The 27189-nt window shown below is 41.7% G+C and overlaps 1 protein-coding gene and 1 long non-coding RNA gene across 6 annotated transcripts in view; both read left to right on the top strand.

Moving 5' to 3' along the window:
- tbc1d1 (TBC1 (tre-2/USP6, BUB2, cdc16) domain family, member 1) overlaps nt 1-11630 on the top strand; it is a 68680-nt gene extending 57050 nt beyond the window's left edge. For all 5 annotated transcript variants that reach the window (XM_037764355.1, XM_037764358.1, XM_037764356.1 and 2 more), the window contains 6 exons: nt 1093-1193; nt 1370-1513; nt 2221-2380; nt 4515-4684; nt 9328-9504; nt 9588-11630. In XM_037764355.1, the coding sequence (XP_037620283.1) occupies nt 1093-1193; nt 1370-1513; nt 2221-2380; nt 4515-4684; nt 9328-9504; nt 9588-9887 (1052 nt within the window). In that variant the 3' untranslated portion in view covers nt 9888-11630. The remainder of the gene's footprint in view (nt 1-1092; nt 1194-1369; nt 1514-2220; nt 2381-4514; nt 4685-9327; nt 9505-9587) is intronic.
- A 1311-nt stretch (nt 11631-12941) lies between these two features.
- LOC119485078 lies at nt 12942-13351 on the top strand. The gene is made up of 2 exons (XR_005206180.1): nt 12942-13226; nt 13316-13351. It is a non-coding gene; the product is annotated as an uncharacterized LOC119485078 (long non-coding RNA).
- The last annotated feature ends 13838 nt before the right edge of the window (nt 13352-27189 follow it).

Raw genomic sequence — 27189 nt, forward strand, 5'->3', positions numbered from 1 at the left:
AAAACCCACACACACTCACAGTACCTACACCCCGCCCACATAACACCCACATACATATACACACCCACCCACACACCCCTGTTTTTGCTGTTGACCCTGTGTCTTTCATCATGTTGACTATCATGTTATTTTCTCTACATCAAACAGGGTGGGGACAGAGGTAACGGCATACAGAGTTGACAGTTTGCTAACGTGGCCAAATATAAGGGTGTTATGTGCTGTAGGGTAAAAACAACACATTGTGTACGACACTGAAGCAGCAAAGAGGCGTGCAGGTCAACAACTCAAGGTCGTCCACTACAAACTTTAACATGCAAATACGCAATTTAAATGCATTAACATGAGTTAGGCAAGGAAGAGGAGGTTGAGAATTTAGTCTTGTGAAGTTCAGCACTCCCACACCCTACATTCACACACACACACACACACACACACACACACACTCACACTCACATACACATACACACTTTCCTTCAGGCAGGGGAGGGAGTCTAGGCATTATGTTCACAAACATAAAGCCCCCGCAGCACATTCCTCGCATACACACTCACGCAGATCGTCATTGTCTTCTCCCAAAGCCTCACTGTCACACACTGTAAGTCAAGAAGTCCCAAAATACACACACACCTGCCAATTACAGCCCTTTCCACATTAACAATGTTCTTTTACAGATCACATGTCATTATGTTGTCAAGGTGCACGTCCCATCCGCCGCTACATGTTGTGAAGGAGGCTATGCGGATTTTGCATAAAGTTGGGTGTTTTCATGAACACGTTTGTAAGCATGTCAGCTCGGAATGGGTCGACACAAGCTCGCGCACTGAGCTCCTTTTCATCCATCAACAGTAGAGCGTGAAGTCTCGTATCCTTAGGCAAAGTTTAGCAGAGTTTATATGCTTCCCTTCAAACACATGTACACACACAAAGGCGTTGACCTTCTATAGATAGTTCACTCAGGTTCTCTCCAAGAACATGTCAGACAAAATCAAATAAATCAAATTAAAACTGTTTTATCAGCATTTAATACTAAATATAAACTGTGCAGATGTTTTTGAAATTTAGATAATATCTCGCTCTTTTCTTCTGTTCCAGGTCGCACTTTTCCCACTCATCCATATTTCCAAGCACAGCTGGGGGCCGGACAGCTTTCTCTGTATAATTTACTGAAAGCCTACTCACTGCTGGACCCTGAGGTATCATTCAATTCTTCTTTTAGTGTTCTTTCTTTCACTTTCTTTCTTTCTGAGTGTCTCTCTCCTCCTCCCTCGATGATGGACTAAATGGAACTGTCAACTGTCTTTTAGGCTTAAGCCTTTTTCCCCTGCCCTGACTGTGTAAAATGTCAACTTTGTTATTGTTGTTATTGTAGGTGGGCTACTGCCAGGGCCTGTCCTTCATAGCGGGAGTGCTGCTGTTACACATGGGGGAACAGGACGCCTTCAACATGCTCAAATTTCTCATGTATGACGTGGGGCTCCGCAAACAGTACAGGCCTGACATGATTATCCTGCAGGTAAAATGTGCACACACACACACACACACACACACACACACACGCACACACACACACACACACACACACACACACACACACACACACACACACACACACACAGAGTCTCTTTGTCCTTCATGTATAGCACACATTTACAGAATCTGTCTGTGTCCCCTACACACCTTAAAGGGACAGTTCATCCCAAAATCAATTGAAAATATTAGCCGTAGTGATGTCTGCCTTCTCTTGAATATAATAGAAATAGATGGCACTCAGCTTGTGGTGCTCAAAGCACCAATTGGTGTGTGGATTATCTTGAGTAATGGAGTCATGATTCCTGGAAAGAGAAATTGCTGTTGAGTTTATCAAATGTATTTGTTGGGTGCTTTTGAGCACCACAAGGCGAGTGCCATCTAGTTCCATTATATCGGAGAGAAGGCAGACATCTCTACGGGTGACATCTCCAACACTCGGTAACTCGCACCAAAAAAATCTAGATTGTGATAGAAAGCAACAGTGGGAGCTTCTTTACTGGAAAAAAACGTGTTTACATTTGTAATCCCTCAGTAGCACCAACATGAACTTACATTTTTGTGCAGGTGCACGTCATGCTACGGCTTAAAACCATGTACAAAATAATAAAAGCACAATCTGCACATAATCCACACTCAACCACATGCTCCCAGTCGGAAATAAAAAAATCTCTGGTATGTTGTTCATGTCAGATTCAGATGTACCAGTTGTCGCGGCTGCTCCACGACTACCACCGGGATCTTTACATCCACCTGGAGCAGCATGAGATCGGACCCAGCTTATACGCCACCCCCTGGTTCCTCACCGCCTTCGCCTCACACTTCCCCCTCGGCTTTGTCGCCAGAGTCTTCGGTAAGCTTTGAAAGCTGCGTATGCATCTGCACTCACAGACCACACTCTTGTTTTACTTGGTCACCACACTGTTTCTTCTTCCTGAGAAAAGCTCAGCAGTATAGATGTAGAAGAGAAGCAGGATGTTGGCGGGGATTGTCTCCAGTCCCAAGTCAACTTTTCTAATTAGATCTTGGACCCAGAGTGATGGAAGGAAGGGGAGTGGTAGAGTAGGATGAAAAAAATAGGAGGAAATAGAAGTTGTATTTCTATTTGTTCTTCTATTTTCTCCTGTTTTTCATGGGAAGAAATCTAATACGTTTGGCAGCGGGGCAAAGCTTTGATTGTTGAAATATAACCTGAAATTTTATGATTCTTTGGAATAAAGTGTCGTAACAGCGAGGCCCGTGCACACAGACACATTTGAGATGAAGTCTTTGTTTGTCAGGTACAGGCTGTTGTTTTCCTCTGAGATGAACTTTTATCATTTGTGTAAATACCATCACACCCACAGCACCTTTGTATACGTCTTCTTCTTTCACGTATTTGCTTTACTCTCCCTCATTCCTTTCTTACTGTTTTTTTCATGCCTCATTTTTTACACGGTGCTCAGTCAGTGAACCAGTGTGTTCCAATCCACGTTGTTCCTGAAGTACACTTCAATGTAGTGCACAGTGGGCACTCTGTACTTACTTGAGTAGTTCGTGAATTTCAGCGGGGTAGGGTCGTCTCAAATCGGAAATGACGATCGCAACATTTGACCGCGGCTCGCTACCCGCCAAAATATCTTCTTCTTCTTCTTCAGGGTTTTAAGGCAGCTTGCATCCTTTGTGTTGCACTGCTGCCTCCTTCAGGTTTTACCCATCCACTACCCGCAAAAATACCTGCCTGCTTTGTTGATCCAGAATACACAGAAACTTAAATCAAATGAGTAGACATGAAACATTATAACTTACATCTATAAGGTACGTTGTTCAGCACCGCAAAAGCTCCCGCATCATCTGCCGCCATTTTTCACATGTTTGAATAGTGGTCGTGGTCCCGCCCCTTCCGCTACGTAGCCAACATGGCGATAATTGAGTGTGGAAAGTGTCCAGCGTTCGACACTCAACGATTTGACCGTTTTGAGTACAACATCAGGGTACTTCGAGTGCACTGCATTTTGCCATACTTCACAGTGTGAACACACTTATGCACTCAAAATAGTAAGTGTAAGTACGGAACACACTGCAAGACTCTCTGGCTCTCTGGCTCCTTGTGATGGAAGGAAGGGGAGCGAAGTGGTGGAGTAGGATAAAAAAAATAGGAGGAAATAGAAGTACAACTTCTATTTCCTCCTGTTTTTCATGGGAAGGAATCTAATACGTGTGGCAGCGGAGCAAACAAGATTTCTTTTTAATTGTTAAAATATAAACTGGAATTTTATGATTCATTGGAATAAAGTGACGTAACAGCGAGGCCCGTGCACACAGACACGTTTGAGATAAAGTCTTTGTTTGTCAGGTACAGGCTGTTGTTTTTCCTCTGAGGTGAACTTTTATCATGTGTGTAAATACCATCACACCCACAGCCCCTTTGTATACGTCTTCTTCTTTCACGTATTTGCTTTACTCTCCCTCATTCCTTTCTTACTGTTTTTTTCATGCCTAATTTTTTACACGGTGCTCAGTCAGTGAACCAGACTCTCTGGCTCCTCGTGCTCATCTGAGCATAACGCTGTGTGTGTGTGTGGGTGTGTGTGTGTGTGTGTGTGTTAGAGTGAGAGGGCATCATCATAGCACTGTGAAGTCTTTGATATCGTACAGTACGTGGGGCTCCATAACTCCGCTCCCATTCCATAATCTGTTGTATGATCTCATGCGATCCTGCCTCACCCTCACCCCACCCTGATACATTCAAAGCACGCACACAAATACACACAGCTACTCCGTCTCTGTCCTATATTTATGTTTGCTTAAACCTTTTTATTGACGTCAGCGCATCGATCCTTTAAAAAACCCTTTAAGTCAACAATCAACACAGTAAGCTGTGCTGCGAGCATCTGTCATTATTTATTTTACTGTTGCGTAATTTTAAAAAACGCTCCCACGTCACGGCCTTTCCAATTATCTCTCTTTCTTCTTCTGTAACCTTTTGACTCCTCTTTATTTGTCAGATATGTTGTTCCTTCAGGGGTCAGAGGTCATCTTTAAGGTGGGCTTGAGCCTCCTGGGGAGCCACAAGCCTCTGATCCTGCAGCACGAGAGCCTGGAGTCCATCGTGGACTTCATCAAGACCACGCTGCCCAACCTGGGCCTTGTGCAGATGGAGAAAACCATCAACCAGGTTAGAAAAAGAAACTTTCAGTAAAGTGTAACTTCCCCTATAATCACTGGACTGACTAACTGAAATACAATACAAAGCTTTTTTGGACCTGATTTTATTTATTGTCATTTTGGGGATATTATCAAATATTTGCATTTCATCCTGTTGTTGGTAATATTCTGGGAAAGCAAGAAAAAGTAATCCAGCCATTGTTAAAGAATAAATCCAAAATTCCATACTAACATGCTATTATTTAGTAAAACACTGTGAGATTTTTTTAGTAAAATATGTCCAAACCTTAGTATGAAACCAATATTACGTGAATTGCAAACTATTTCCAGTAAAATATTACAGTATGCAACGCTGGGGCAGCATGAATATCCCACAATGCAATATGGTAGTGATAACAACATTCATAATAGGCGATGACGGACAGCTCTGTAAAGTCAATAACACTTCCATTTTAACTGTAAGTATAAGATTTCACTTTGCCAGGCGTTATATATATTTTAAATTAATTCAGACTTTGATTCTCACAAACCGTCGTTTTAGTAACATGAGGTTGGTACGGGTTACCATGGTTACACATCTCCAACTGGCAAGGAGGCTCTCAGAAAGTGACAACATAGATCATTTCTCAGTGTTTCTGAGAAGAAAACTGTTTATTCACACAGAAGTATGTTGAACGATAGTACACATATTGGGTATGCTGTGCGTAGTATGCGATATCGGACACAGCCTTAGTCCGTCTCAATACTTCTCTATTTCCCTTTCCTGTCTGTGGTACTCAGACCCAAACCCATTTGCTTCCACTTCCACTCAAAACAAACATGCCGACATTTTGGCCGATTGCCAATACCGATATATGCACATTTATCACATTTTTTTCCACCTGATTGCAGAGAACATAACGTCTCTCTTGTTGTGGAATTTACATATTATTATGCCTACTGTTACCATGATGGTCCACTGGCAGATGCAGACATACAGTATATACAGTATATAGTTACATTTTGAAGAAAGGCTAAATCATTTCCTAAAATAGCTGCGTACTGCAGTTTTAGACAAATGTTGCTCAAACAGGAGTAACTGGTGGATTTGTTGGGGACTATTTTCAGCCAAAGATTAAAGGGGTTGTCCAGTGATTTAGTCGTGCACTTCCATAAAGTTAGAAGACTCAGATTAAAACGAGAATGGTCAATATTGAAGCAGCATAGACTGAAATATCCTGACTATTAGTCTCTGGCATGTCTCTAGTATAACTTGAGAGCATCTTTCATTAAATATAGAATATCACTTAATTAATCGCCAACTATTTCCAGCTAAATCTTTTTTTAACAAAAAGATGATTTCAGCTTCTTAAATGTGAATATTTTCTGGTTTCTTCACTCCTCTATGACAGTAAACTGAATATGTTGTGTTTGTGGACAAAACAAGACATTTGAGGATGTCATCTTGGGCTTTGGGAAACACTGATGGACATTTTTCACCATTTTCTGACATTTTATAAACCAAACAACTAATCAATTAATCAAGAAAATAATCGACAGATTAATCGACAATGAAAATAATCGTTAGTTGCAGCCCTACACTTTTATATTTAACTCAGCATCACATATAGTAGCGATTTCCCCCTCCTGTCAACTTTTGGTTAAATGAATCTGCAAACGTTAGGTAACTTGTCTGATCTTGTATATCTGTGTGTAAGGTCGTAATGTTCCTAAATGTGCTCAAGAAACGTCCCTCAAATCACTAAACAGACGTGCTTCATCATAAGATCTAATTTTACAACTCATGGTGGAGATAAAGAGACAACATAATTGCTTTATGACGGGCCAAAAAAATGAGGAATGATATTGTGCGTGAGTGACAGATGCTACCGATGTGAACCACACCCTCTCCTTCCAACAGTGATGAGGGCAGCTGATGGGTGGAGTGTCAGTGAAGTCATTTAACCTTCACCTCATGCGTCAGTGTTTGTGGTGAAGAAAACAGGAAAACTACCGTGTGTCAACAACAGCAAGCCCATGTGTTGAATGACTCCAATAACCAAACAGTCACAGTCAGACTTCCTTGTGTGATGTTTGTTTTTGTGAGTCACACACATGTAAACTGAAACATTTACCATTAATGCTTACGATGAAATAAGTAGCTGACATGAGTTTGTGATGAGTCAAAGACATGTAGAGAGATGTTATCAAGGTACTCTATAGTTTAGACAGTATGTAATTTACATAGGACGGTAAAAAGGGCGTTGAGTCACGCTGTGGCTTGCCGGTACTTTCCCTCAAGTGCCACTTATCCAGGTTGTCTATATGTTCACTGTGGTGTGACTCACAGTTTCAACAAAAAAAAAAACAGGGAGTGTACTTTCAGGATGTTTGGAGCCGCATATGCAAAACATGTCTCCATTGTTTATTAGTCATGTACATATCAAGCCCCCTCAAGCCATGTACATATCAAGCCTGTCGATGATCCCAATTTTCGTAGTGGCCAAACGGTGGTACTACAACTTCTGTGTCCGTCACGTGATGCCATTGGGCCCAAAAATACTTTTCCCCCTAGACTTTCTTTGGGAAAGAGACGTCTGTAACTCAGCGGATATTTTTTTTTTAAGGTGAATCAACTTCCCAGTATGCACACTTGAATAGCCCTTATTTAAATCATTAGGTCCTAAAAGCTGTAAAATGTACTAATAGCCGAATCCGGAGTTAGGCTGGAGCGAGGGCTGGGAGGCGGAGTTAGCAAGCCGTGACAACACAGTTGTGAGCCCATGACCGAGCAATGTGACCGAGCGGACCCTACTGCACCTGCTCTATTGGCCCAAAGGATGCGAAGATCGACGACTTTTCCAGTCGGAAGTCGAGCTGTTTTGGCATCATGCGCCACTGAGCAACTTTCATAGGAATGTACGGGGCCCCGCCACCAACGCTGTATCCTGTTCTTTATACATGTTTATACATGTAGGTACAGGACAATCACAATCTGCTAACCTAGATTGCTGAGATCCGAGTGCACGGTGACATCGCCGTTAGGAAGTCGGACGGGGAAAGAATTACAAACAGACCCACCTGTTAGCCAAACTTGTTTAGAAAACAAAGACAGATGCTTATCGTACTACCGTATTATTATTATTATTATTACCTGTCTGTTTTAAACACCTTAGCCTTCTGTAATACCGTTAGGAATCATTGCCGACTTTTCTGGTCCTTTGCTTTATGAACAAAATGTGTCCTTAGAATAAGTAGATAAACAAAGATATCTGGAGTCCAGGGTCACAACAACTGCAAACAAGAAGGAACAATTCAAAGCACAGTGAGTCCTGAGTAATAAAAGCCTTTAATATTACAGCTGAAAGCCAAAGCCCGGACAAAGACTTTCAGCCAAAACACATTGTTTTGAATCTTTTTTGGATCTGCAACCATTTGTTTGTTTTCTTCCCTTGACAGACTTTATAAGTGTAGCTATTGTCGCATTCTTAGATCTCAGCAATTATTTTGGTGAGTAAGATTTTATCATAACGGATAGAAATGATGGCCAAACTTTTCCTTTAAAGGAATACTTCACCCCCAAAATGATAATTTGGGTTTTTAAATATCAATTACTTACTGCATGTTACCTTGAATTATTGAAGAAAACTCCTCACTTGCCTCCACGGTGAACAAAGAATCAAATAAACTGAGAAAAATTCCTGATGAACTGAAGTAAATGGAGGCTATTTAAAAGACTTCCGCAGAAACAGACTTGCCCAGGCGCGCTACTGCAGGTACTGTTTATGCAGAAGTGTTTTAAATATTCCGTTTTTAGCCAAGATGCATGTGTTTGGGAAGTAGTGAGCATATGACTGGATAAATGAGACTTGGATCACAACGCTGCCCCCGTTTACTTCAAACCTTATGAGAATTTTTCTCCATTTTTGATTCTTCATTCCCCGTGAAGGCAAAAAAACCTTCGCAAATTCAAGGTAACACAGGGTGAGTATCTGATATACAAATGCTCATTTTGGGTGTGTATTCCATTTAAACATCAGTGTTACACAAGCAAAAAGGTTCTCGTGTTTCAAACATATTTTTTGGGTCATATAAAGAAAAGAATTATTCAGTTGTTGCTCATTTCAACGATTATAAAGCCAGAGGATGACAACACTGTAAAATGAGGAGGGGAAAAAAAGTAGAGAAGGGAAACGGAGAGTCTAGATAACCACATCCTGTCAGCCTAACCTGTCCAAATTCCTCACATATCTTATTCACATTCTTTTTTTAAATATAGATTATCTTCTAATTTTAAGTTGCAAGGTACTTAATGAGGGGTTGCCACAAGTTAGTTATTTAAAGCATATCAAATCTTCTCTAAATGTAAGATGTTAATTAAGTGATCCAGACACATTTTAGCGGTCGAGACATCAAGTAAAGTTCCGTCATTTTCCTCCAATATGTGAGTGTTCATGTCTTTTTATAGGAACGTTTCTGATCTGAGGTGAAAGGTTCACTGTTGATTCAGATTAGCTGAGGATGTTCTCTTAGCTCATTTATGAACGTGAATGTTTGCCGTTTACAATCCGACGCGCAAAATGTTTTGTTTTTCTGAGTGTTCATTCAAGAAGGATGAATGTCAGGATTTTTAGATTGTTGCTGCACATCGTAAACACTCTCCTTGTTCATCAGGTTTGTCAGATGGACATGTCCAAGCAGCTCCAGGCCTACGAGGTGGAGTACCACGTCCTGCAGGATGAGCTGCTGGACGCGCCTCTGTCCCTCAACCAACAACAGCGAGCCGCACAGCTGGAGAGGATCAATCAGAGCCTCCGGCAGCAGAACCTCGACCTGCTTGAGGAGCTGCAGGTACACACGCACACACACACACACAAATAGAGACAAGGTATCTTCTCTTTTACTTTGATTTCAACCATCCTTCTCTCCCTCAGGTGTCTCACGCTCGCGTCTGCAACCTGGAGGGCCGAGTGGAGGTTTTGAGCCAGTCGGAGGGCCAGCTGAGGGAGCACGTTTCTGCGCTGGAGGAGGAGAAGATGCAGCTAGCGAGCACCGTCACACACCTACAGGACCTCCTCGCCAGCCTCGGCATACACACCACCCCCGATGGACACACACTCCCCCCGCCCTCTGAAAGACACACAGCGACGGCAAAGGTGGAAGACAGAGAGGGGTTGGCAAATAGGACTGTGGACTCTGTTCCCCACCCTTTGGTTCTTCCAGAGTGCTCATAACTGCACCTAATATTTTTTCCAAATGGTAAGGTCGACCGGAGGAAGAGCCGTTTGTGGACGGCCCTGGAAGAGAAGGTCAAGTGAGACGTTAAGATGTCTCCTTACCTTGAGCTTTATCTTCTTCCCAGCTCCAGAATGTTTTAATAAAAAGAGTAAATACAGAGAGGAGAAGAATGGAAATATAACAAAAAGGGGGATGAGGTTAAAAGAAAAAGAAAAATAAAGGATTGCAGCCTTGAGTATTATCCCAAAGCGTCCACTTCCCACTCTCTAACAAATATAAATGCACACGTGATTCGAACAACAATCCCCAAAGGAAGCACTGCTGTCCCACTGGGCCTCTACTGTAAAAACAGTTACATTTGCACCTGTACTTGTATGTATGTTTGTCTTTAAATGTCTGTGAGTGTCTTCACTCATATGTTTTATGCTCCTGTGTCGGATGCAACAAGGCTAAAATAGCCAAAGAATGTCCTTTATTAATATAAAACAAGCTCGAACAAACAGGTTATTGATCATACTTTAAGTAAGTAATACAAAGTTGAAATCTTTCCAAAGAAAAAGTGCGATATAAAGTGAGAGGAAGGGACGGGTGAAGAACTAAGCTTCATGACAAGGTGTTTTTTCTTTTTCTTTCTCTATTATATAAGTTAGATCTTGGATGGCGGTGCTCATATTTAGAGGTCAAAGGTGAACTATATTTGATTTCTCCTCTGTATTTCTGATCTTCCACGGTTTCCTGATCCTGTATGCATTTTAAACTTTAGTTACAGTAGCTCACAGGAAGAATAACACAATAAATCCAGTCTATTTCACATCCTGTATTTTCACCTTTGAATACACGTCGATCTGTCTGTGTAGAAAGGGAAATAGATGCATCATTAAAAAAGTAGCTGTGCCTTTCTAATGAGGGGAAGGACAGACTTGTTCAGATCAATTGATTTAAATTACTTCAAAACACACTTCTATCTGAAACTTTCAAACAGGAAACCTCTGCTGTTGAGACAATCTGTCAGCTATGAGTCATTTACTGTATTCAACACACTGAATTCATTCAACCCCAGATGCAGCTTGCTGTGTTTGTATAAATGTGTGCTTGTGCACTCCACTGATGGCAACAAATCTGTTGATTTACACTGTAAAAAATATCTAGCTTTTACTCCTGACTCTCCTTGCACATGTGTTTTAATTGATTATTGCTATTATTGTTATCCTGTACTTTAAAATACATTTCATATCCTTTCACACTTCTCTGTGCGTGTGTGTGTGTGTGTGTGTGTGTGTGTGTGTGTGTGTTTACCTGCATACAGTTTGGACTCACGTGTGTCAGGTGTCACCCTGTTAAAGATGCTGTCGGTTGTTACCACCGCCTGTCTAAACACGCCAGTCACTTTGAATGCTACGGGCTTGATATAAGGTTTCAAGCATATGGGAGTATACCGTACATAGTATTTAAAACACAGACGTGCATTTATTTCCGGGAACTCCTCCTGAAGTTGAGGAAAAAAGGCATGTTGGGGCAAGTTGTGACTCTTTTAGTATGCATGTATGTGTGTGTGTACACAACAGAAAAAACAACTACAGCAGAACCTTAGCCCAAAAAAAATATGAAAATACACAATGGAACAGAATTTGGCCTTATATTAATCATCATTTTAACTTTTAGAAAATGAAAACAGCAGGTTTGTGCATCATAAACTTCAAGCACATTAAAAATATGCTAATCATTTGCTATGTATATGTACACTCCACTGCTAAATGCCCTGTTTTTTTTCCAGACAAACGTGTTTTTTTGTTTTGTTATTTGGAGGACAGCATTTCCTCGAAGTCTAGCTCAAAGAAACAGGCGTGTATGATTACACAGAGCTCCCAGCCAGATCGTTTTCTTGTCACATTCCTAAACCTGTTTGAGGACCTCTGAGTTTACCCATTAATCAAGCAGCTGGTCGGGGTGGAGCCGCCTATTTATCAGGACGTTTCCGTGTGAGCACGTGATCATAATAATTAACAAAAACAACTATGATGAAGGCCATTACAGGTATTTTATACAGTTTACTCTGCCGTTAAATCATGGTAAAGAACAAAACACTGAAGAGGTAACGTTCATAAAGGCAACATTTCCACATGTCCCAGTTCTATATTTCACACGTATCTTTAGTGTTTTTACAGTTAGTATACAAGCAATCAACATAAAGCTGCGCAGATCAATATTTTTATATCAACAATGGATTAAATAACTGCATATAATGAGAAACGGGTCGCTCAAGGTGACAAAAACCCCACAGGGAATTTTCACCTGACTGCAGTTTCTCTAAGCTCATTGTTTTGGCTTCATGCCAACTTTTGGTTCATGCCCTCAAAAAAGCTCTAAAAACCCACTGAACCCTACCTGCTCAGCACCAAACAGCAGACGGACACAGTTATCGACCAGCTGGTGAACATAGTGGAGCATTTAGCAGCTAAAGAGGCAGATATTTCCCTCAGCAGTTGGTGGAGACCAAAAACAGAGCTAAAAGAACGTGAATATTAGATGTACATTCACCAGGTGGCCAGAAACCCGTCTCCAAATAAATGATAAAGTTGCTCTGAAACTGCTGTATGTGTAAGCAGCTGTTTGCTAACAAATTCACCATATCAACTTAAAAGGGCATACATATATTTATATTAATTTGGTGTTAACAGTTTGTTTCTGCTGCACTCAAAGTGGCCAAAAAAATCAGTTAATGTAGGTTTAACCATGCACAGTCAATCATACTGTGACTTTTGAATGACAAAGAAAAAAACATGTCTTTCTAAAGATTTAATATTTTTTTCACTTTGTCTTCTGAGATCTTTCTCAATCTCCATTCACAATTTATATTAAAGGGGACATATCATGCTCATTTTCACCCTCTGCCTGAAACACTCCGTTTAAGCGCTTGTCTCTTTAAGCCCCCCTCCAGAAACAGAAAAATATGGTGCACTTTTGCAAAGATAGTTCTCAAGCTGTGGGTGGTATATTCTAATGAGCCTGCATGTCACATAGGAAGGGGAGCCAAATCTCAACGGCTTGTTGAGTCACATGTTTTCTGATCTAGGCAGCCCACAAAAAAGGATTGTTGGGTTGGTAGGAACTCCAGATACACAGATGTATGTGCACAAGCACTGAAAAGTTTTTCATGATTTGTCCCCTTTAATGTTTTGCAGGTGTGAGTCGTGCCTCCTTTTCCTCTGTGCACAGTGTGCATTGCATTGTGGGACAAAATACCCCATTATGTTTGTTAATATCTCCTCTCTCTCTTCCCACATTTGCCGTCTGCATGTCTACTGTCACAATCAAATGAATTCTAATGCTAAAATGTATGTTGACTACTGACTCACTGACAGCTCTGTAAGCAACCTTTGACCTGCCCTGTAGACGAGGGCAAGATGAAAAACTTTTTCTACAGGGATCAACAAAATAAACACATTGTTATTAGCCATAATTAGTGTCATCAGTGAACTCTTGCCCCGATCACTGCTTTAAAGACACAGCTCAAGTGTTGAGCCAAAACAAATACTCCTGCTGAATGGAGAGTTCCATGGAACAGCAACAAAAGGAGTCAAGTTCTTGACATAATACCTAGAAGCCAGACACACCCTCCTCCTTTCCACTAATGAGACCGATCAGCAGGTAAACTGCATGGCTGCTTGATACGTGGCCACATCCTGTCAATCACCAGCCTCACTGAGGCTTGATGCTGTTAATCTATGATGATCTCTTGGACGCTTATGTGGATTTTTTATAAGCTACATAACCCTCTTTGGCCCTGCCCATCTCATGTGTGTGCCTGTGTTAAAGGCTCGGTTATCATGCAGTGTGTCGTAACAGCTACAATTGTGTGTGCGTGTGTTTGTGCACCTGCTGTGTCAGACCAGGTTGAAAAGGGCACAAACATCTAGTCTATTCAGGAATCTCGCGTGATTGTGGTTGAAACTCAGCATCTGTGGACAGATCTTCTTAATTCTCTGGTTGAGTGAACCGAGTGGGAGCTGGATCACCCGCCGTCTAGAGTGCCGCCTACGCTGTGTGTAAACAGAGCGTATGTGTACAGCGTGGGTGTCTACAGTACAGTGTGTTTATGTGTCTCTCCGAGCAGACTGCCAGGGGTTGTGCCGCTGCCCAGAGTCTTGTTTTGTTGGCTTCTGTTTACCCCTCCACACTCCACCTCAGACCTGCCCTGCCCTGCCCTGCCCTGCTCTGCACCGAGCTCCACCACATGCCGGTATCCTCCTACAACCATGATCCAGCAGCACACTCTGAGTCAGCCCGAGAGAGGGATTTTCAAGCTGAGGATGTGATAATTATAAATCAATTATACACAAGTAGTTTGAGGGCAGTGTATTGTGTGATATCAGAGATTATCCAGCTCCGTTCCCCTCCATCTGGTAGAAAAGCCTGCTAGTAAACGCAATCTCTGAACCCATCGACTATCAGTCTGATGATGGATAAGCCTCTAGGGGCCAGTGGATATCCGGGCCAAGAGTTCCTTTTCCGTGCACTGCTCATACAATCCGATTAGCAACTTGAGATGTGAGACTGGAGTTGGAGTTGTGAGACGTGTTCGACCGGATGTTCGACCGGATTTGTTTCACAAATAGTCAGTTTACAAACTAATTTTAAACCAATAAAAAGTGAAATCATCGTCAGACGATAGCCTGGGTTCCCAGATTGCATTTTGGTCAATGCGTTCGGCCTCTTTTGCTCTCCACACGGACTGTTTACCTGCATTCAACCAAAGACATGATTGGTCAATACTACTCCGACTACAACCAGAAACCAGAACGCTTCTGGTAACAAAATCTTGTCCCGTATCCTACAGATTCTACATGTGAATGCAGAATCTGTTATTAGAGATTAAGTTAAATGCTGACATCACTCAGCATGCTAACATGCTCACGATGACAATAGCCGTATTTCTATTCACATATTTTTATGCACATGTTATGTGTCACGTTAGAAAATCTGTATGGAAACGGATAATTTTGATAAAACTTCCTCAATTGCGCAAAAAGAGTTTTTATGCTTGCTTGAAGTGGCGGATTACAGCCAGTGGACTATACCGCCAACTTCTGACCAAACTACGCTGTAGCCTAGTTTATTTGCCCCATAACCAGTTGATGGAAATGCAGCTAAATCACATTTCTTTTTGGGACATTTCAAAAATTCGCTTACAATTAGCTTGACAGTTGAATGGAAACACGGCTAATGACTTACATGCTGATTTTTCAGGTATAGCCTGATGTTCACCATGTTCACCATCTGAGTTTAGCGTGTTAGCATGCTAATATTTGCTGAGGCTGATGGAAATGTCATTGTATTGGCAGGTATTTGGTCATAAACCGAAGCATTAAAATTTAAATTTCGACCCGTTGACGGAAAGATGAATAGTTAAGGAATCACCGACGTTATTACAATTCATCCTGAGGAGGATATAAATGTTGGTACCAAAATTCATGACAATCCATCCAAAAGTTGTGACATTTCACTCAAAACCACGAATGTGAACATCATGATGGTGCTAAAAGAAAAACTCAGGGTATCACCAAAGTTAGTAGGATTCATCCTCTGGGAACCATGAATGGCTTTACCAAATTTCATTGCAATCCATCCAGTAGTTGTTGAGATATATCAGTCTGATCCAAAGTGGCGGACTGACTGACTGACTGACTGAGCTACACTGCTAGCTGGTTATCTTTATCAGCTCACCTTTACACACCAATAAATTCCTACTTCATCCTTTTATGTGGTGTATAAAGTAATTCAGGTGGATGTAATCATTAATGATGCTCTGTTTAAAGACACGTAACAGCACATCAAGCGCTAAGATGAGAGTGCACTGGTCAGTACAAAAGGGCGAACGGTGTCAGTTACAGTTCATAAAGCACTACTGCAGCACTAAATCCTGATAAGCAACTACTTTACCTGAAGCACCCGGATAATTCAGGGTGATGAAGGCCATAAAGCCAGCTCCTGATTATACTCGACCTGCTGTGTGGTCGGGCTTGTCGATCTTGGGGGAAACCTCTACTGTACAGAAAAGTATGCATTTCATATTAACATTAGTTAAGAAGCTGCAGTCTATTGGGTGTCTTTTTTCTCTGTTTTATTGTTTTGTGGCAGCTGCCAATTCTCTGGTGCTTGCTGTTGTTTCCCTTTTCCCTGGTGTTTTTTTGGTTGAGTTGCTGAGTGATTAGAGGGTTATTCAGTTCACCTGTTGCGCAGGGTGTGGGGACTGGCTCTTAAATGATAGTTGAGAGCAGCTTGGTGCATTCCCCTCTTGGCCAATCAGGGTGTAACGACGCCCTTTCTGTAGGGCTTAAAAGAGGAGGGAAACTGCACACCCAGTGTCATTCTGATCTCTCCTTCACTCAATGCAACATGTGTTATCAGCTTTACCAGAAACTCTGGTCTGTTTTGGGTCCTTTTGGGATTCTGTGATCTTTGTGTTTTGTTTGTTGAGAGTGTTGACTCCTAGTTGGGGAAACAAGTTAAGTGCCAACCAATTGGGTTACCTGCACTGGGACGATTAGGTGCTATTTGTGCAACAGCTGGCTTGCCTTACAATAGCCTAACGCCTGCAGGCTGTATTTTTGTATTCTATTCATTTGTTGATTTTCAATGAAACCCTTTATACCCATTTCTTTTAGTGTATTTTATTTGGGAAAACTTTAAAGGAGGGTAAAAGGAAAAACACAAACCAATATTTCAGTTTACTTAATTGTTTGTTAATATAGAGGCATTTGTTCATTATTATTATTAAGAAGGCATTTTATTTTATATTATTATGTGGATGGGAACTGTTTTTCAGTCTTCTGACTGAACAACTAGAGTCTGGGGAACTCAGTACCGCCACACTACTACTACCACTACTACCACTAACACTACTACTACTAACACTACTACTACTGCTACTACTACTACTACTACTACTACTTCCACTACTACTGCTACTACTACTACCACTACTACTACTACTACAAGTAGTAATTGGAGAACTTTGGTTCCATGGACGACATCACTGCCCTTACAATCCTCTATTGTCACATTGACTTTTCCAGGAAAGCATTTAAATTGTCCCCCCATTTAAAGATACAAACAACATATGCAGTAACTCAGAATAGTTTGACACAACTTCTGTTGAAGATTTCTATTTTTGCACTCTGTGTGAGGTGTGTCAGTCAACTATATTTTATAGAGAAAACTATAGCTGACTGACACACCTCACACAGAGTTCAATGCTGAATAAACCAACAGAAACAGAAGGTCTTTTTCAAAGAAACGTCAACGGCCTTAGCAAGGAAATTGCACATAGAGTCATATCTCCCACCCTGTGCATTTCAACATCCCTGTCTGTGTAACTGTGTGTGTTTCAACATACCACCCAGACGTTGCAGCTCCACATGTCTAAACTGATAGTTAACATGTTTCTGTTGCATAATAATGTGTTCAGTGATTGATTCGTACATTCCTCTGTAATCTGACTAAATTTAATTTGAAGTGTGTTTGTGTGCATGATAAGTGTTTGACACATCACAATTTATGGAAATTAGATGAACACTCCTTTCTGATTATTTCTCTGTCTACTATGACTAACAGAAACAACACTCCTGCCATTTATCATGTGGCTGTTTGAAACTATAAAAGTGACAAACTGCTGTACAAATAAACACAATTAAGCATTTTGTAAATATAAGAACGGAGGGTTTTTCTAACAATGTTCCAATTTGTAATTTGTCCTGCATGTCATAATGACTCAGTGAGTATTTGAGATGGTAAACAGTGTTATAAATTAAAAAAATATGTAGATAAGCGTTGGTTTGCGGTTACAGGCAGCTGGCATTTTAAAATAATGATTTATGACTGCTGATATGTGGGCTGATTAACACTTATTAAATCAAAGGTCATAAAAAATATGATCTGTATTGGGCCAAACCCTCAATAGTACAATACAGTTAAGTTATTATTGCTAATATATGATAAGATCAGAAACACGTCTTATCTAACTATAAAGCTAGGAATCTCTGTCTATCTGTCTGTGTGTGTGTCCTCCGCATATCTCAAGAACCGCTCATCAGATTGACTTCACACTTGGCGGGTGTGTTACTGGGGACCCAAGAGAGTGCTTTGTCGAATTTGGTGCAATATTAATAAACTTCGAATAAACAAGCACTCAGTGCTCTGTTCAGCCAGTGGGGGGTGGGGCTTCAAGGCTCTGCAGACAGTCCATCATGTCGTCTGCAGCGAGCAGACCGCGGCTCATTGCAGTTCACTGCTGGATATACATTGGAAAGAAACCGCTTATAGTGATCATGTCTGACCGAATCTTTGTTGTTGTGCATCATTTCTCATGCAGATTACCATGTAATTGACATTTGTATATTTATTACATGAATACAAAGTGATGAAACGGGCCGCTTCGCTATTTACTGGCTCGCGTCTTCTGCCTTTTTCCTCACCTAAGGTGAGACATTGCTGTTTTTGGCTGGCTCTGCAGCGTGAGCATGCATGCAGAACGCCGCCTCTTTGCTGGGGCTCCTCGCCGCTCACCTGGTAGCGGCATGGAGGGAAATGGGCGCCGATCTGCATGTGTGCTGCAGAGCCGTTTCAGGATTGGTAAAATTTCACTTCGGGGGCATTACGTGACCAGGCATTATCAATCCACTTAACAAGGGTGCTTTCCCCGTACGCATTCGTTTTTCATTCAGAGAATGAGAGAATACCAGTCGTGATTTCAATGTGCACGCAGCATCAGCCTCAGGAATCCAGCAAGAAAGCATGCGGTCCGCGAGGGAAAGTAACAAGAAAGTAAAAAACAAAACAATAATTCAATTAATGTTAGTCTAACGTAGTTTAAAAATGTTTTTCCTTATGTTGTCATGTATGAAAAGACCCAAAATGAACATTATAAGAGACTACTTGATGACTAATAGTGAATTATTTAAACAGCGTTTGTATAGGAATGATTCTGTCTAAAGGTTTTTGATCCGTATAAGCAGTTGATCACTTTAAGCGGTTTCCACTGTACTACCATTATACATTACATGCATGCTTGATATACTAACGTTACAGCCGGACTGTTCTTCACCTCCCTGGAGTCAACATGAGCGGATAGCCAACTGGACACAGAGTTGAACCTGAGTGTGTTTCACCGGTGTGACCGTGAGTAAGCTGTTGGTGTGTTTTTCACCGTGAGTAAGACTGTATTTCAGACTTGATACTACCTTACAACACTAATGATGTTATCGCCAGCAAAATCACTCCGCTAATTGAATCCGTGCTCTACATTATAAGCCTGGTGGTTATGTCAAAGCAAGTGACTAATACGCCTGTTTGGAAATTGCCTTTGCTAAGTGTATTTCACCGATGTCTCTCACCGCGAGTAACCGTGACCTGCAAGGTGTTTTTAAGGGGGTGATTTAGGGGCATTTTTTAAGTTATTTTGTGGTACAATGAGTTAGAATGGTTTACATAATTCAATATTTGTCATATATAAACATCATAATAAATCAAAAGCTGTTAGAGGCGGCCCTTTTAGTTGGGGCCCCAGGCACTAACGGTGAAGTCTGCCCCTGTCACAGACCGACCATTCAGCCCGTAAACAGGCATGTTTTGAACGGGCACTGCACTAGTTTAATTCATCAGTTGTTTCTTTTATAGCCATAAAAGACTGACTATGAATCATCACTAATCAACTGTAAACCTGGGCATGTCTGAGCAGCCATGTTACAGTGGCCAATTGTTACTCCCTTGTTCCCCACAGTCTTGTTTTTCTTCCTCTGTACATTTAAAGCTGCAGTGGGAAGAACTGGAGCAAATATGATTAAAAAAGATTATTTTTATAAAACAATCATTTTATCCTACATACAGTAGTGTATGAGACAGGTAATCTGAAAAAAATCATGTGCTTCTGTGTCCTCCGGTGCTCCTAACGGCATATGCAAGATTTCACAGACCAGAGGAAAACAACCAATCAGAGCCGAGCTGGAGCCTGACGTCTCTGAGCAGCTGTCAATCACTCGCAAACTCCGAACAAACAGTCAAACTAGGCTACGCTTATCAAATAGGAATTACTATTCTGTTACTGTAATGCCTATTTCTCGCTTAAAATGTTCTCAGAAACATCTTGTTGTGTAATGTTTAGCTGTAAAATGAGAAAGTTTGTGATCCGGCAGCCATGTCGAGATCAGTTGAGGAAATACTAAGCAACGCCCATTAGTTCGCGAGTGATTGACAGCTGCCTCCATTGAGTGAACAGAAGTCTAGTTTTCTCTCAGAACACTTGAATTACAATATGCTGAAAGGTTATTATGATTTTTTTTGTCCAATGATGCCAAAAATATTCTGCCTACTGCAGGTTTAAGTAAAAGTAGTAACCTGTAAGTATCTTATTGGTACCTAATTCATAAAACACATTAAATCACAGGCTGTATCATAAAGTGTCCCTGTCCTGTTAGAAATCTAACAGAGCAGAAGTATAAAGTGGCATAAAATGGAAATACTAAAGTAAAATACAAGTAGCTCAAGTAGTGAGTATTGAGGACATAAGAGCACAGTGTGCTGCAGATGCTCCAGCAGTGACCTCAGAGTGAAAGAGGCCCAGATTATGAAAGAGGCAGATTGTAGTCGAACTGCTGAGTCACAAACTGCTAACATGGACCAGCAGGCTGAGCAGAGAAAAGACGTCCTCACTGGAAAGCAGAGAAGGATGATGTTACAGGATTTTTGTGTGTGTGCATTTGTCATTGTATGTGTGCAAGGGTGTTTCTGTTTGTTGTAGAAGGTCAGGCGCCGCAGTTAGGGTGTGACCACCGCTGTCCTGTCAGCACATCGAGTGTCCACAAAACCCCTCCCTTTACCCCCTGCTCGCGCTCTCTCACCCTCTTTCTTCCTCCCTTCCTCAGAGCCAGGGTGTAACCAAGACTCTACTTGTCGGTTACTCCGATCTGTAAAAGGAGAGGGGGGTCTTTGTGTGTGTGTGTGTGTGTGTGTGTGTGTGTGTGTGTGTGTGTGTGTGTGCGTGTTCGTGCGTGCGTGCGTGTGCGACAGGCAGAGACAGCAGGCAGGTTTTCTTGAACAATAAAGCTTTCTGTTGGTTATTTCTGAACCCTGGAGAGGAAGCACAACTCCCTGCAGGGTGGAGAGACGATTCATTGAGCCCCCACCCAACACGCACACACACACACACACACACACACGCACGCACTACACACATTGATCGAGACACATACACACAAGTCACGCACACACCGGCTATCTTTGAGCCCAAAGTATCTTTCTTGCCCCACCCTTCTCGTACAAGAATCAGTAATTGTGTGGCGGAAGGAGTCGTCTATTATAAAGCCGGGCATTATTCCAGCCCCGCTCTGAATAACTGGGTGACTTCCATCAGGCCGGCTCACAAACTCTGGATCTACTCCTGTTTCTGCAGGTCGACTTATATAAGACGTTATGTAAGGAGTTTGATGCAGGCTTTAATTATAGTTTCGATTAGAGCTAGAATTACTGCCTCGCAGTTGTATGTCTCTGCCAACCAGTCAAGTTGCAGCTTACATCCATGTCTGTCTAAAATGTCATCACTTCATCATTTGTGTGAAATTGTCCTATTTAATTATCGAATGAATTCTTGAGTTATGGCCAAAAACGTGTTTTGTGAGGTCACAGTGACCTTGACCTTTGACCACCAAGTGGACGTTTGTGCCATATGTAATGAAATTCCCTCCCTCAGCGTATGATGTAATGACCCTAGGTTTATTTTATTGCCACCAGTTATAATCCTTTCAGCTTTGTTTCTGAGAAATCGATTTTTGTCAGTGATTTCAGCGCAGCGGATGGGTCTAAATACTACAATGAGCCTCGGTCAACATTGAAATGTGCTTCATTGTTACAGTTGAGAACAAAACAGAGACAGAGGGCGACGCGTCATACTCAGAGTTACAGTAGTACTTTAGAGTGGGAAATGCCTGATTAAGCTAACCTAACTGATGCTATTGCTGACGCTTCTTAACCAGGGTGGAGATGTGTGCTGTCCGGGTTCTCTGTGATGCTGATTCCCAGAATCCTAAAACTGTGCACCTGCTCCACCTCAGCCCCTCTGATGTAGACAGGGGTCAGTGTGTCTTCACCACCTTACACTCCAAGAAAGTTTTAAAGGTAGGGTCCATTATTTTTTTTTTTGATTTTTATATCACTTTTGTAGCTTCACAGTGGTGTTCCTTATGTATTCAAATCTGAACATTACATTTTTTCTACATATGTTTTAGCGTCAAAATACTATTTTCCCAAGCCCTTCTAAAAACCTTTTCCCATGTGACCTGACGCAGGTTTCTGCATGATGACACTGCTACATATACAATAACTTAGATGGCGGTCGGCACGCTCCCAGTTTGGAGAAGCAGACAGGAGTACCGGCACAGAAGCTAAGCAATGTACTGCTGTATGGACGCTACATTAGTTTGGATCCGAAAGTCAGAATAATAATAAACAAACTAACCGATCGATGCAGCGGTTGACCAGAAACTCCTGTGTCATGCGAGGTAAAATGACTGTTTTTGTTAATGGAGTCCGGTGGCTTTAAAGGCCGCGATATAACGGCTTCAATTCCCTGTCAGAAAGGGCTGTCTGATGGCAAGGTAAAGCAGTGAAAATATTCATAATATAGCGTACACTTAAACTGATATTGATTTTCTTAGGTGGCTAAACCACATTTTCTGCTGCTTCCGTCCACAGCCGCTTTACCTCGCCATCAGACAGCCATTTCTTTCTTATCTTCCAACTTAGTACAGCCAACTTTGACTCAGCTAGTGCTAGCATTCACATTATTCATAACCTTATTGATAAGCTTTGATTAGCTTACTTTGGTAACCTACGTTACTGCTTTTAGCAACAAGTGAGTGGGCGTTTCCATTTGAAATAAAAATTAACAGAACGCAGATGGACTGGTCCTTTAAGCTCATCTGGCAACGTGGTCTCAAACATGATGGGGGCCCTCCTGCTTTTGTAGCCTGTGATATTCTGGATCACCTGCGACATATCTTTGGTGTTGTTGTTGTTGTTGTTGTTGTTGTTGTTGTTGTTGTTGTTGTTGTTGTTGAGGTCTCCCTCCAGTCTCTTCTGATGCCACCGCTTTGCCTCCCTGATACCAGCTTCCAGTATCGCTCTGGCGGTGTTGTATGCTTCCCTCAACACTCCCCTCAACCAGGCTGTTGTTGTTTACATGAAGTACAGCCTAACGCACTACCTGGAGGTATGGTACTTCCAGGTGCGTTCTGGACTTGTTGTACTTGTTGAGATTAATTCAGTCTGCCAACCTGTCCTGTTCTGTCTGGGAAAGCAGCCAACTCAAACCAGAAAAAGACAAATCAAAAAGACAGCCTCTGAGCACTCTCAAATTTATAATCTACTTTCTGGAAATATGTTTTCAAGTTAACTTGGCATGAATGGCAATATATGCCCCGGAGGTGCAGTAAATTTTTATTTCTTACAAAGGAGATTTTATTTTCCAATTATAGAACAATGTAGCTATCATATCTGTTTGTCCGTTGGCAAGATGTCTCACTTGAAACAGATTTGTACAGTATTCAGTTTGGTGAACATGTTGGCTTTGGAACAAGGACTAATTAACTGAAAAGGTTTTAGTGTTTATCTGGGATTTCTTCCATTACTGTCCATGTCCATGTCCATAGTAATTCAAAATTATAAAGCTAAATGCAGGGTTAGTGAAGCAATTTGACATGAAATTGAAGTGAACGAAATGTCTTTGACACTTGACCTTTAAGCCCAACCACAATGTTTTTCCTAAACCTAAGTGAGTGGTTTTGTTGCCTCAACCTAACTGCAGACATTGCCATAGTTTTGTTGCGTGGCGACATACAAATGACACACGAAAAGCCTAAAATGCGTCCTCACGACGCTTGTAATGTCGTGCTATTTATACGCCTTACTGCGAGATCGAGTTGAGTGAGGTCTGAAACACCGCAATAAGTAATTAGTGTCAAGCTTCCTGTTGTGGCTCTGCATCAAGGTGCATCGGGTTCAGATTTGTCAACGAGACAGATCAATTATAAAGTAACTCTATGATCGCATGATCGACTCCTCCCTGAGTCATTTTTAATGACAGTGTGAACAACAATAGCCGCTTTTTATGTGTGTTGTGTATGGCATTCTTCATTAGGGCGGATTGATTTCCCTTCAGGGTGACTTCATGTCTCAGTTAGTGGTATTTTAAATGCCACCACAAGACAAACTCACTCTCAGTGACGAGCCACACACAAACACACTACCTGCTCTGATTCTCCCAGTACATCTATACTGGGAACGGCAGAGGAATTCTGGAGCCCAGAGGAGTTTTGATATGAACAATCAGTGTTTTTTCTCACAGTGTTGTGTGTGCGGTTACGCCATACTGCCTGTGGTGAATATAGAGACAGAGATGTGATTGTTCCCCACGGAGACGTTAATATACTTTAACGTAGCTGAGAGTGAGTCACCTGTCTTCATTACACAAACACACAGTGTTCATCTAATGTGATGTTGCAAAACAGAGATCATGTTAAAGGTAGATCATAATCTCACTCACATTTACTTTATGATAGCTACTAGCCAGAGCTCAGCTGCCTCTCAGATGTCAGATATCTGGAGATCAATCAGAGTGTCTTACAGTCTCCAAAATTCACTATCTCTGGGTATCACTCAATCTGTTTATGACAGGTTCAAGTGAAACACGCTCGCAGATATCTTGCACAATGTTTTGTCTTCGAGCTTCTTCTTCTTGTTTTTCTGATAATTCGGCAGCCTGGTGTGTCTCCTCCTGTCTGCAGTTTATGATGTGTTTTGTTATTGTGAATTTTGAATAGAGTACACTAATGTTACACTAATGTGTGTGTGAGAGCCTGCATACTTAACAATAAGCAGTGGAGGCTATGAGGGAGTGGCGGGGAGGTTCAGTTACCTGTCCAAACCACAGCGGACTCTCCCAAATAATTGTTCAGTGTGCCAGAACATCCGTTATGTGGAGATATTCATTCTGTCAATTTTACTCGTGTGTGTTTTTGTGTGTTGGTTGGTCTGTCCACCATTTTGGTCCTGACTGAAATATCTCAACAACTATTTGGTGCTTTGGCACACAATTTTATACAGACATTCGTGCTCCCCAGAGGATGAATCCTAATGACTTTGGTGATCCCCGGACATTTCGTCTAGCGCCAACACCACTAGCCTAGCCAGAAAAAAAACTGTGGGTGTGCATCAGAAAAACTTTTTGTGCCACATGATCCAGGGGACATTGAGATGGAGAAGCCCTTTATGCGAGCGCCCGGAGGGTGGCAGTTTTAACACTTAAGGCCCTGACACGCCAAGCCGACGGTCAGCCGTCGGACAGTTTGGTGCCGTTAGTGAACGTCCGCCTATGGTGTCCCGCACCATCGGCTCTAGTCTGCCCGTGTCTGATTTTTTTCGGCCAATTCAGTATGTTGAATCTGCGGCGGAGCTCGTCGGTGAAAGAAATCACTCTGATTGTGCACGAGAGGAGAAACGGACGTGAGGAAAGCAAACGACTAAAGTCAAGAGGACACACACTGAAAGCTCTTCTTGTTTTTCATCTTCTTCGCATGTGATCATTGCTCCTGCACTGACGTGGATTATTATTGAATCGAAACTATCAACCGTGACAACAAGTGGTAGCTGGATTAATCCGCCCGGCCTCGTTGCATTTGGCTTGTTTGAAAACCTGTTGTTTCTCATCATGCACTGACAGTTAGCAGCCAGTGGAGAGCAACAACGACACTTTGTTTTGAGAGATTGTTGTTGTAGATGAAGTTGGGAGCAAACCAGACAATTTTAACCAACATGCATGGAGGGTCTGGACGACTTTGTTGCGATTACTCTAACTAACTCATCTCTGTGGTCAACAATATAACAATAAGTGCTCGCTGTTGTTGTTAGTTGTAATCTAATTTTTTAAATCAGCACAGCTCTAGTTGGTAAAGATGATTTATGTTTCCTTAAACATCCTTAAACCAAGAGGAACCACTGAAACACTTCAACAGAATATAATCCAGGAGATGCAGGAGAGCATGTTACTGTCTTACGTAACGTAGGGTGTGACCTGCCCTGGGGCGGTCAGGCAGATTTTTGAGTTTGACCCAGCCCAGTGTTGGTATGTTTGTGTGTGTCTCTGTGCCTTTAGGAGTCAAATGTTTCACGTATGAACAAACTTATCTCTCCCTTGTGTCAAATTCAATTAATATAGTCTCAGTAATTTCAGTCAGGCAATTTAGCTGCATTTTAAGTTTTGTCAAAAATGGTACCACATAAAGTTCATTCATTGTCGATATTAGTAATAATAATAACTTTATTTATATAGCATTTTTATAACAAAGATAGAAAGTGCTTCACAGCAGCAGCCAGTTTACATACAGTAGGATCCTGTGGGGGTCTGTGTGATGCTGAAGAGGTCAAAACTCAAAAACCATTTGTAGTTTAAAGAAGGACTTTATTGTGAGAACATGTTTCAACTTGTGGTTTACAGTTCCCCCTCTCTGTTTGTCAAGCCTGCTGCTGGGAGAGGCAGGAGGGGAGGGAAACTCACAACTTTTTGGTTGGATAAGGTTGGGAACTTGTTTAAAGGTGCTGTATACAGAATTCAGAGCATTTCTTGCCTCCACACGGCTCTCAACATGGAGACAGATGAGCCCGTGGCTAGCAGTTAACAGTGATAACAGTGATAACAGTGAAAACAATGGCAACAGCGCTGACAGAGCGCATAGTGTTAACGTTAGTGGTGTAACGAACCATAGGTGATCCGTACGGATTCCCACCCACGGTTCGGCACGCAGGTGAATCGCGGAATAATAACACAGTTTAACCATCATAGTGTGGAATAAAGTTTTACTGCTGATTGTTATCGGACGATATTCAGTAAAAATAGGTGATCGGGAGATCAGCATTAATACTTCCTAGGTTCCGATCCCTGATAATGCTACGTTGTGAACGACAACTCTGTGTTGTAATCGGAAGGAGGAGAGCTACAGTAGTTCACGTTGGCAGCACCGGCGCTAACAGCGAATGTACGCATGTTCCATTGAGTTACATTGTGGTGCGTTCAGGATCTATTCAGTAAAAAGTATTGGGCTAAGGTTAATTCTAACATTATCATGATGTGTTGAAATGTAATCTTGTAAAATGGAGTTTTATATACAGTTGTGTGTTATTATGCAAATGTAAAATGATAACATTTAAATTTAAAAACAACAACAAAAATGAGTTGTATCGGCCGATATGGCT

The sequence above is a fragment of the Sebastes umbrosus genome, chromosome 3, assembly GCF_015220745.1.
Source record: "Sebastes umbrosus isolate fSebUmb1 chromosome 3, fSebUmb1.pri, whole genome shotgun sequence".
Taxonomy (NCBI): domain Eukaryota; kingdom Metazoa; phylum Chordata; class Actinopteri; order Perciformes; family Sebastidae; genus Sebastes; species Sebastes umbrosus.